We start from the raw sequence: 13,204 nt of genomic DNA, 5'->3' as shown, positions 1-13,204 counted from the left end.
CACGAAGGCATCCTTCCTCTTAGGCAGATAGCCCTCGAGGCTTTGCCATAATCACTCACACACACCAGTATAATTTTAAAGTTTTCACTTACATCATGTTACCAATATATTATATTAAATTATCTTACAAATATATATTTTAAATCCTGTTGTTAAAACTTAAAAACAGAAATATGATTAAATATTTACTATTTAAATGGTATCACTTACAGTTTCTTTAATGGAAATGGCTAAAATAAATAATATCCTAAATTCCATAGTTTTGGAAAAAGGTGTTAAAACATTCTTACCTTGGCGAAAATTCATGAAGTTTTTAATTTACTTAAACCAGCTAATTTATTTGTCTAAGATCTTTAAATGTTTAAATGTTTGCTAACTGAACTGTAGATTTAAGAGACTTAATTTAAAGACTGTTCCCTCGCTAAGTAAAATGAGGATTGTTTAAATTGTGAACTTTAGGCAATATTTCATTATATTTTTCCTGCAAAACTAACGATACTATCGAAAAGAAAATTGCATGCACATAAAAATAGCAAATTACTTTTATGAAATAAGGAAACTAATTAGTAGGCCCCGATTTTCCAAAGAATTAAATAAGCAATAGCGTGAAACTTGCTATGGTATAAACCGCAGAGGAATGATAATTGGAGAATAAAAAGGAGAGATTGAATCCAGCTTTGAAGTTATGTATACAAATTAAATCACGCCAATAATCAGATTATTGTGAAAACTCAATACAAATATTACAAAATATTACAAAAAACTTTGAATGAAATTAAAAAAATGATGTTGTATGTTTATATAAATTTTCAGCTGAATATTTAAAATGGCTAATTTTTTAGAATTTTTATATTTATATTACAATGATGTGCAAAGGATTAGAAAATTTAATGACTTGAATACTTAATCTTATTTGAAGCTTATAAGAAAATCTATTTCCTTCCTTGACATTTACACATTTCAGTTTAAATCCTGAATGATAAAGTTTAGAAAATAAAGAAGCAACACATATTTTGAAGTAACAAAAATAATATTAATAATTCAATGTATTTGAAAAATATTTGCTTTTCAATTTCTAACTTAACTGGATCATTATAGTCTTTTTGAACCACATATTTATCATTTTAATACGTTATATTGGGAACATTAAAATCAAAAAACAGTCGAATGAAAAACGTGTGATGTAAACAAAGGAACAAGGAACCAGTGAGTGTTAGAATTAGTGAGCCATTCTTTACAGAAGACAGCAGGGAACTGAGATTTCTGTGTCAGAAACCTGCGCTTTTCTCGTATCATTTACTATGAAATGGTACTTTAAAATTTAAGAACTGTGTGATACATATATAGTTTCTTGAAAATCAAAATACTTATAAACATCGTATTTATCGTGTTAATGAAGGGCAATTGCACCTTTACTCTATTTCGACTTACAAAAGTGTGCTAACTCAGAACAAGAACACGAAATTCATGGTGGAAAGGAGAGAAAAATATCGTCTGTCGTTGGCAAGAGCCTTGAGGATTATACAGATGACAGTATGACTTCGCTCAGTTCCGCCCCCCCCAATTTTGATGGAGAAACCCTGAAGGGACAGGTCCGAGAGTCTTCCACCTCCTTTCCCCTACCTCAACCTCTCGAAGCACTCTAAATATGGGGCTTTCGCCTAGCCCCATATTTAGAGTGCCTCCATGCCGCACAGACACTATACATTTACAAGCATCCATGCCTTCTTCGGGATTTGAACCAGAGCCTTTCAGTACCGCAGGTGGCTTCCCTAATCACTATACCGTCTGGGTGACTTTTATGTAAAGAAACATCAGTATCTAACCACAGCACTCAGTATATTTCATCACAGTACCGTTGCAAGTAACCGTATCATTGTTGTTTCTTTTATTTAAAGGAACAACAATAATCCTGCATCTCTTAACAATACTCCGACTTTTTGGTAATGTCTCTCAGATGCCGTTGTGTGTTATTCGCTTCACGCGGTAATTATTGACAGAATACTGGCGGACTTTGTACAGGAACATAGTGCTTTGGCAAAAATAAGGGAAATACATAAACTCTGTATTGAGGAAATATATGTCTAATAAAATTAAACTGCTTAATTGACGAAAAGAAATTAAAAAGCATAAAATCGGAAAAGTTTCAGATTTTAAATTGGCCTTTTTTTAACGTTTCCTGTGTTACATTTATTTATTAAATACCATGTTTTTGCACTCATAAAATTCAGTTCCATAGCAATGTCGTAAAATAATTTTAAAATGAGCACATCTTTAGAATTTCCGATACACAGTTTCGCGCGCTGGCGATAAAAATGCCCCCCCCCCGTAGAGATTTGCTATTGCTCGCTTTGAAATCGTTGAGTTTGTAAATAAAAATTCGTTATCGTTTTACAAAATATGAAATCAATAATAAAACAAATTCCAAATTTCAAATTTGGTATTCCACATGCCCATATTCGTAGGAGGATTACGTCATTCAAAATTCGATGACGCTATGTACCGTTGTTTTATCGCAATGCGAGAAATATACCTACATTTTATGCAGATTTTTCATTATTTAATTTCTTCAAATATAATGCAGGACTCGAACATTCGGTGGCAACAGTTTGAAAAGTGAAACGGACATTTATAGTGATTCAACGCAAAATCTCAAAACTAAAACAATAGTCCTCCAGGGACAAAGCCCCTTCGGACTAATAATAAAATAAGGTAGATTTTTTTTTATGTTAATGTACTCCAAATAATAGTTAAATGATTCTAAAAATTGCTAGTAGGGATAACATGTTACAGACCCTTGTTTATTACATGCGACATGTGACGGAGGACGTGGGCACCATCTCTCTACCAATACCAATCGGTATAGCGATTATCTTTATCTATCTATCTTTATCTAGATAACCATACGTGGTCATTATGCTAATACACTAATACATAAACATACATACAAATTTGGTACTTAATACAGTGGCGTAAAAGCTAATTAATGTTAGACACTGGATAATACATTGCCATGTATATTACAGTAGGTTTTATAAATTTCTGTTTATGGTAATATTTTGTAGAGTATAATAATGATTGCATTAACAATCAAATACTCGACAATGTGCGCCAACTTTTATTTATAACTCTTTCTATATATATTTGTAGCAAACTAAACTGTTATAGAATAGATTCTATTACAATGTTTAAATACAAGGCTCCACGTCAACCGCCAAAACAGATAATGTTCGAGCTCGAATTCAAAAAATGCTTTACTTAAAGCCGAAAACAAAAATCACGGAAGCAAGTTAAAATTCACTAAAAATAATGGGGTCGAAAATAACGCTGACAAAAGATATTTCGAAAGTAATAGATTTCGATCTTTCTTCTTATACTTATTTACATTTTAGGAAAGGGAGGGAAAAGGGAAGGTTGTGATTTCCAATTATAGAACGAAAAGCTCAAGTACCGAAACAAGTTTAAAAAATTGTGAAAAGGTCTTTGGAGAATCGAGTAAAAGAAACAAACTTCTAAGGCATTGTATAATATATAATAAAACTTAAATCTTTACTTTAAAATAAGTATTTATAAAAGAACAGTGTAATATATTGACTTAAATGGATAAATATGTTAGAAAAGTGTATCAGTCCCCCCCCTCTTCGTAACCGACAAAGTTAAATAGCACGAATAATCTTGCAGTTGTGTGTTAAAATTTATTCTGATATTCTAAGCATGAATTTGAAATTTCGATGCAATTTTATCGCTAATCAAAACTAAATAAATGAAACAAAAGTCTGAAGATCTTTCAGATTTTATATTACGCCTAAAGAGGAGGTTTTCAATGTTTCGTATTTTACCCTTATTTATTAAATATCATTTTCTTCGCATTTAAACTATAAAATTCAGTACAACAGCAATATCACAAAGTAATTTAAAAAGAGTATATCTTTAGAAATGCCGATACAGAGTCTCCCGCGCTTTAGAGAAAATGTTTATCCATACAGTGTTGCCATTTCTCGCTTTCAAATTTGAGTTTGTTAATCAAAAACGTTTTACTAAATGTGAAATAAATAATAAAACAAATTCCAAATTTAGGCTCCGAGATGCACATATTCGAGTGGAGGACTACGTTATTCAAAATTTAATGTCTGTAGGTACCGTTGCGTTTTCACAGTGAGAGGAACATACATTTATTTATGCACATTTTTCATTATTTAATTTCTTTAAATACAATGCAGGGCTCTAATATTTAGTGGCAACAATATGAATAGTGAAACGCTATTTATAGTGAAGCAACAGAAAATGCAGAATGAAATGAACAGCCCTTCTGCGAAAATTACCCTTTGACCTAAAAATAAATATACTATAATTAATAAATAAAATGTTATAGAAAATGTAATTAAAATTTTCTATTTAAGTGATGCGCAATTTTTTTAATCCTTTTTCTTAAAATTAATATGTTCTTAATACTTTCAGAAATATTTTTCTGAATAAATAAACTTTATGAATGAGAACTAAATATTACAATGAAAGCAAACTTAATGTACACAGAAACTTCTAACTAAGAACATAATTAATAAAGAAGATCTACTAATTAACAGAAATTTCTAATTAAACTAAAATAATATATGCATACTGGTTTGTAACTAGTATTCAGTGAACTGATATTCAAGTCCTATTGATGCGAGTCCAGTCCTGAAGCCACAAAGAACATGAGTGAGATTAGTTAAGTACTTTAGTTTGGTTTGTTTAATTACAGCAAAGCACTCGAACAGTACTTCAGGAACTTCGAAGAATCAAGTATAATGGGATAGCAAGCTTCAATTATGATTACCAATACTTGTGACCATTGACTGAAAACAATCACTGTCAAAATTTCCCAAATTATTGCTATGTGCCAAAAATAATTTGCGTATTTATAGAACACACACTGTAAATAGAAGCAACAAGAAATTTTACAAAACACACAGAAACCAGAAATTGTAAAGTGTGTTACATGTAAAGGGGAAAGATTTGTAAATAAAGTTTGCGTTACCAGTGAAACAAGGTGTATTTCCTTGGTACTATTTACATTTCTTATTAAGACAATTAAATATATATAAAATATTAAGAAAAATATATTTTATTTAAATCTAATCTATTTTAATTTCTCCTATCTGGCATTTATATCATTTTCTAGCAAAACAAAATGGATGTTTATTTTAAAAACTCATCATAAATGAGACTGAAGCTTTGTTACTATTTATATATTTAGTCCAAACATTTTATTAAGTTTACAGCTCATATGTATTTTGTTTCGATCCCTATATATCCATTACTGATTGCGATAATTAGTTATCGCTAAATGGGATGTCAAAGGAATAAAGGCAAATTAACCATATTTGCATCTAATTGCTATTATTTACAATTAAGAATACAGATCTATCAGAGTTAAGTGCAGCTTGATTAATGTTCCTGAGTTCAGAGCGGTGGAGTCCCTTGTATCTATTAACGGTGAAATCTCTCCCTTCGTTGAACAGTGACTACTGATAAGATGATAATTTTATCTAAAGGAATAGAGCAAGCCCTATTTTTGAGGCTTCGAAAATAATCCCTTGAAATTATATTAACATAAAGTATTGATTAATGCATCCTTGAATCAATTTCCTTTCTTTATTTGCAATATAATAGAATTAAAACTTTTAATGTAAAATATATTAGAACTTTAAACATATGCACAGCATACTCAATTAAACTCTTAAAGTCTCTATTATCTCTGTAACATTATTTATTTTCTACATTATCTATTTTAACAGAAAGTTACTTACAAATATTAATCGTAGTGTAATGGAGCATCCATAGGTATACTGATTCGTGCAATATAACAGAAATCATGCATCAATGTGCATCAATAATGCATACAGTTTTGCATACAGTGAAAATTATAAAATTAAATTATTTGATTAAGGAAATGGCGCATTTATAAATTGAACGATATATTTATGATTTAATTTTCTAATTATTAAGTTTTAGTGTACATATTTACTTAATGTATCTGCAAATGTTACATTGAAAATTATCAATTGCTAAAATTGTTTGCCCAAAAGCTTGCTTGCCCAGAAGGCCTATTAATCTCGAACCGTCATTTTGCTTTGAATTACTAAAACCATTGTATCACTTAAGTGATTACTTTACAAGTGTATCACTTTTCAAATTGTTGCCACCAAATATTATCGCCTTGCAGTATATTTAAAGAAATTAAATAATGAAGAATCTGCATTATGTATGAATGTATGTATTTATGAAAATATGTGTATTGTATGTATATATGGAAAAAAAACAAGGGTACATAGAGCCATCCCATTTTGAACAACGTACTCCTCCACCCGAATATGGGCACCTAGAAGCCCGAATTTGGAAGCTAGAAATTTGTTCTCTTATCTGTTTCATATTTTGTGAAATTTTAACGAACTTTTGATCTGAAACTCAACGATTTCAAAGCGAGCAATGGCAACAGTGCATGGGGAAAATATTTCATCTCCATCGCGCGATACTGTCTGTCGAAAAATCTATGGATATGCTGTTTTTAAATACTTTTAGCCCAAAGGACATTAGCCCAAATTCTCTCAAAACGTGTATGTGTGTGTTGCTGAAAAAATTCCCATTTGGGTGTAATATGAATTGTGAAAGCATTCAGGTTTTCTTTTTATAATTGTTTTCATTGCTTAAATTGCTATTATATTTCCTAAAGTTCATCACGATATTAAAAGATCGTTATTGGAGTAATTCAAACTGCATAAATATGAAATTAGAACAGTTTAAATGAAGTACAACTGGAATTTAGATTCACAATAATGTTAGAGAAATTCTGTTTGCATTCCAAAAGAATCAGAATTCCATCAGACATCAAAACAATCAAGCATCAGATTACCTGAAATGTATAGACTTTCTCTAAGCTAATAATAATCTAAACTTGAATTTTCTTCTCTAATTATGGCAATACTGTGTTTCTCTTATGAAGATTTTTTTGTCTGAGTTCTTTTCTTTACAAATTTAGGTAAACCTCGTCCAGCTGTAACTTGGTGGCGAGACTACGCACTTCTGGACGATTCCTATACCTTTGTCACTGGTGACAATTCCGTTCGGAATGAATTAGAAATAGAGGAATTGAAGCGAAGTGATTTACTGGCTGTTCTACAGTGCCAGGCATCTAATAATAACATAACGGTACCAGCTTCTGTTTCCATCACCTTGGATGTCAATCGTAAGTCAGATTTATTACGTTATTTCGTATTTGATAATTTTAATTCTCTTTTAATAAGAGAGCACCGAACTTTTAACTAGTCACTTTGAAGGTTAAAGAACATATAAAATTCATTTATTCATTTATTATTGCAATGAAGCTTTATAAATACAGTTAACCTTTAAATAATTTCTTACATTTTTCAGTGTTACAAATTATCATTCTATTTTCTACACATTCAGTACTGATATTGGTTGAACGATTATACGGTTGCTCTATTAAATATAAATTACTGGCTAATTAAGTAATAATAAAAATTTGTTGGAAGAAATTTCCTCTAGTATGACTTTGGAACTACAAATATCACGTCAATAGTAAAGTAAAAAATAAAAATATGTATTAACAAAAACAAAAATAAAAAATGAGCTAACTCGGTAAACAAACTAAAATTAACAGCACTAGAAATCCGCTAACTTGAGGATAAAATAATGAGTTTTCAACACGAATTCTAAGCAAGTTTAATGCAACTGATAACATTAACGAAGGCTTAACTTTAAGCTTTAGTTCTTTCTGAGTTATCACTTGCGAAGAAGCAGAGCAAGCAAATCTGTGTCGACAAGCTAAAAATGTAAATAAGTAACGCTCTTCAATAACTCTGAAGCTGCCAAACGCTGTCTGATAACATTGAAACTTGAATCTTCCTAAATTAGAGAGAAAAATAGATGATTGTCATTAAGAGTTATAATAAAACTCATTAATTTTGATCAGCTTTACTTTATATTTATTCAAAACATATGCTAAGCTGAATTTACAGTTTTCCTCAAGATTAAATTTAAATACCATGCGTGTTTTGCTTCCAGATTGAACCTAAACATCATTTATACCACGTGTGGAAGTGCAGAAGGTAAGAAATGTTACACACCGTTCTGACTGCAATAAGATTAATATTTATTTACGTTTTCTCGATATAGAATTAAACAAACAGAAAATCAGTCATTGCTCTTTTTCTTCTTGAAGACTTAGTGTTGCCACTCTGGCGAAAAGAAAAGTGCATGCGAAAAGTTTCACAGATGGCGCTTCATTAACGCAAATAATGTCGCCACACCACGATATAATTTGCTTTCAGTTGAGAACTGATGAAAATAAACGTGCAAACCAGGCAAAATAATAAAATAACTGGTTTAATAAAATAAAACTTAAAAGGATATTTTATCAAACCAATTATAAGAATTTTTTATGGACATATGTTAATTGCTTATTAACATAATTCTCCTTAAGCTATTATGTCTTGTCATATTACTTATTCGATTTGGAGATATTTTAAAAGCTAAATTGTACATTATAAGGAATTTGAGTAATGTTAGTGAATTTGAGAAGGCATCCTAACTCATACCCTGGTCAATTTAAACCAGAACAACATTTGCTCAAAATTTAAATATATCCTTCTTCTATTAAGGAACTTGTCTCGCCAGCCACAGAGCGGTAAAATCGCAGAACAGTTCGGTCTGAGGCTTGAATCCCATCAAACGGGGCAGCTCTATAAGCGTTTTCGTGGTGTTCCCCATGTGTAACGTGTTTACCCCGTGTGTAACGTGTTTACCCGTTAGGCAGCTAGTCTTCGAGTGCTATACCATAATTTAAATATACCAAACCAAAACCTGTTGAGAAACTAGTGAAAGGCAAATTTGATTAGTCTTGTTTTGCATCCAAGACTGGTGCTTCTATTTCTCTTATAATTAAAACTGGCTTTTAAAAATTTTAGAAAGAAAATTGTCTTTAATTTTAGATATCGCATATTATAACGTTAATAAAAATAGCATTTTTGATGATATTCTATTTGGAAAACAGAAAATGAAAATCATCTATCATATGTTACAACACATTATATTTCCCCTTCCCATTTCCCATCATCGCGTTATGAGGAGGAGCCACAAAATATGTGTGTAAGATTCCACATAAAAGCAGCATATACGAAGGAACGTGTGATGAAAATAAGGTACTTTATGCAAAATTTAGAGATGTTTCCTGGCAAAAAATTGGCAAAGACCCAAGAAAAACTCAAAGAATGTGGCGTAAAAAATTAAATAATTTCAAGGGGCGCATTATCTTCAAAACTTTAATGCAACGGAGGAAATAAATGTAAGGCACTTTTTCTCATGGGAAATCCGTAACATTTTCAACATGAGAGTAACAAAAATTTAATATTAACGTAGGCATTTTAAGACAGTTGGAAATTTTAACTTTCCTTCAGCACTTTTGTCACTAATTTCCATCCCTTCAGTGTATTTATACCATCATGAGAGTATAAATAAGTCAGTAAAATACATGACTGAAATACAGATCTACATATACTTTGCAAAGCTTTAAATAATTGGAAAGTCTATAAACTTCCTGAACCATTTTTTCAGAGTAGTATGATGAGCGTAGCAATTTTTTTCAGAGTAGGTTTAAAAGTATTTTACATCTAAGTAATTTCTTGAACGACTAGTGCTAGACGCATCATTACAACACCTAGGGACATCTCTAATTTCAGCTTCCTAAATGAATGAAACGAAGTAGATTTTCAAAAACGAATAATTTGGATCATTGTTTAGAAAATGTGTCAGAAATTGAAGTTCATATACTGATTTGACATGAATAAGAGATTTTGCAAGAAAATTTGTTTCATAGTCGGTTTAGTGAAAGCAAGTCCCGGTGAGAGTATTGTTCATTTTTCATCTTTCCTACTTCAAAAACAACCTAATGGCTCTATAATGACGCCCGAAATAAAAGGTGGTGAATGATGATTCTTCATCATTAGAATTTGGGAATTGGGTCCCCTAATCCACAGTTGCTCTCTAAAAGAGGGGATACATAAGGTGTTTCCTCCCACCTTTCTGCATGGCTTCGTAGCGTAATGGTAGCGCACTCGGCGCGTATTCGAGAGGTCCAGGTTAGAGTCCTGGCGACAGCATTGCACATTTTGTTTTGTTTCCTACTTCAAAAATCCCAATGACTCTATAACTAAATATCATCTAGTAAAATACAACTTTTACGCGTCCTCTGAAGCCCCGGTTAGCCACAGCTGTCAAGCGGTAAAGTCACTGAACACGGTAGTCTGGTCCGGGATTCGCATTCCGGCGAATGGGCTGTCTGCATGGGCTCTTTGTGGTTTTTCCCATGTGTAACGTGCATACGAGATACTTTCCCTCATAATGTGCTCCACGAAGGCTTCACTTCTTTTAGACAAAAAGCCCTCTAGTGCTTTGCTATAATCAAACAAAGCAAACCAAACCACCTGAGATCACCTTTGTTTTTGTTTATGGGAGAACGAGCTGACGCAGTCTTGCATGGTTTTTGCTATGCTTGGACAGAATATGAAGCATTTCCTCCCAACTTTCTTCACGAACGTATCACTTCTAAGGCGATAACTGTCCTGTCATTTATCCTGATCAATTAAGCATGCAATCAATAATAAAGCAAAGTTTAAGACATAATCATCAAAGCAATCAAAAATAAGTAAGCAATATATAAGTAAGCGCAAATGAAAATGTACATTTGCGCTTTTGCTGCTGAGGATGATGGTTCGGTAAAACCATCGAAACTAGTCCTGTGAAAATTTGAAAGTATAACGCGGTAAAGTATTTTGTTGGTTGACTTCTGAATTAATATTTGTTCGGCGTGTTATTGTATCTTAAGTAAGCAATAATTATATCTTTTTAATAACTCATGTATTTTAACATAAAGATATCTGCTAATCAAGTACTCTGCTTTTTGCTGATAAGTAAAAGCTTAGGCTTGAATTTATTAGCAAAAATCAATTATGGAGAAGTTTAAATTTTACAAACTATTTATCTTGAAGAAGGAGTTAAGTTATTTAAATTCTGATTAGCTGCTGACCTGCTAATCGAAAGCTACCAAACCAGCAGCTGAATTTTGACCATACCTGCATTTATTTCTGCGCAAAAACAATTAACAAGGCTCTTGAATACCCAGTTAAATGGTAAAAGCTAAATCCTAACTGCTAGTTATCTACTATTTTCCTCCTTGCCTAGGCCACCAGCGGCCAAGTGGTAAAGTCATTGAACACTGGTAGTTCTGATCTGGGTTCGATTCCAGGGAAACAGGGTGGCTGCATGGGCGTTTACGTGGGTTTTCCCCAAGAGCCAGTTTCCCTTAGAAGGTCCTCTACGAAGGCATCCCTTTTATTAGGCAGATAACCCTAGCGTGCTTTGTCGGAATGTCAATAAACCAAACCATCCCTTCCTTGTCCAATCGCAAGTTCGTGAAGTGAGTGATAACTCTGCGGAAACTGAGAAATCACAGCAAGAAATCTAAAAATAAGAAGTTCTTAATTAAATCTAAAATAAATATCTTACACATGTTTTATGTAGAATTATCTATATTATTACTACATAATTTAAAATCCTAACAGCGTCTAATTAACAGTATCACGAAGTGTCATATGTAATAATTTAATTGAAATATTATTTAACACGATTACCACAATTAACGAAAACTTTCTCACTGAAGCGTAAGAAGCTGATAAGAAAAGAAGTGTATTGATCTATCTCTCTCTTGTGAATTTACATTCATTTGACTGCCTGATGAGGCTTGAGGTAATTATCTGTGAATTTGCTGAGACACACTCATTAAAGCACTTTCTTCTAATGTTCCTACGTACCAGATCCTCACTCGCATCGAAAACTAGTCATGTGCACTGTGGTTTTAATTTGACTCTCAAATGTCATTAAGTAAGATGAACATATATCTGCTCATTTTGTTAGGAAAGTTTGCTAGCCTTAAAACAGTCATTAACAAAGTTGGTTAGCAACTGCTATTGAATTTGTTTGCGTTATTTGAAGTTAAATATGTTGCATAACAACGCTACAACTATGAAGAGAATGTAGCTTGAAAGAATTCTTACGCAATGTTTAATTAGCTTGCTTCTCTTTACTGTTTCAGAGGTTCTGTAATTTTAATATCGAATGTTCTAGCTAGTTCTAGACTAAGTTCAAACTTATTTTAAACTTTACTTGCACTTAATTGTTTGATAAATCGACATGAGTTCAAGATATGATTCAAATTGGATTATTTTTCTTTATAAATTAGATACCCTAATTAAGGCATTCTTATACAAATAGAAGGCAAGGGAGCATTATCATTAACTTTCCCATTCTGCTAGAGTAGTAGAATTGACTGCCTTAAATTTCGGACTGCCTAATCTGACGATCAAGTGTCAGTTAAAAGTAAAAATATGATACTTGTTTAATGTTTTATTTATTCCATTGTAAGGTCATTAGGTTATTGTAAGGTCATTAGGTCATTAGGTCATTCAGGGAACGTGAAAATTGGAATTCGAACCTGGACCTCGTTTTTGCAGCTGAGGATGATGGCTCGGTAAAACCATCCAAAGTAGTCCTGTGAAAATTTTAAAATATAACCCTGATTTTTGTTGTTTGACTTCTGAATTAGTATTTGTTCGGCGTGTTATTGTATCTTAAGTAAGCAATATTTATATCTTTTTAATAACTCATGTATTTTAACATAAAGATATTTGCTAATCAAGTACTCTGCTTTTTGCTGATAAGTAAAAGATTAGGCTTGAATTTATTAGCGAAAATCAATTATGGAGAAGTTTAAATTTTACAAACTATTTATCTTGAAGAAGGAGTTAAGTTATTTAAATTCTGATTAGCCGCTGACCTGCTAATTAAACCTTATTTATCTTGAAGTAGGAGTTTAAGGTATTTAAATTCTGATTAGCTGCTGACCTGCTAATCGAAAGCTACCAAACCAGCAGCTGAATTTTGACCATACCTGCATTTATTTCTGCGCAAGAACAATGAACAAGGGCTCTTGAATACCCAGTTAAATGATAAAAGCTAAATCCTAACTGCTAATTATCTACTCTTTTCCTCCTTGCCCAGCTCCCGAATATGCTCCGAATTTGCTACCGTTACACAACAAAGACATGCTGGAAGGAGGGAGAAATGAACCTTACATACATGGATATTTAAA

General features: G+C 32.1%; 1 protein-coding gene across 1 annotated transcript in view; it reads left to right on the top strand.

Moving 5' to 3' along the window:
• The window catches only part of LOC118192559 (neural cell adhesion molecule 2-like), a 585,775-nt gene that overhangs the window by 229,441 nt on the left and 343,130 nt on the right, over positions 1–13,204 (top strand). Inside the window, exon 4 of the mRNA XM_085810465.1 lies at positions 7,019–7,225. Coding sequence (XP_085666591.1) covers positions 7,019–7,225 — 207 coding nt within the window. The remainder of the gene's footprint in view (positions 1–7,018; positions 7,226–13,204) is intronic.

Source organism: Stegodyphus dumicola, chromosome 1, assembly GCF_044657685.1.
Source record: "Stegodyphus dumicola isolate Sdum_Otavi_A_Nest chromosome 1, ASM4465768v1".
Classification (NCBI taxonomy): domain Eukaryota; kingdom Metazoa; phylum Arthropoda; class Arachnida; order Araneae; family Eresidae; genus Stegodyphus; species Stegodyphus dumicola.
The sequence above is the reverse complement of the archived record's forward strand: the minus strand, read 5'-3'. Positions and strand labels throughout refer to the sequence as shown.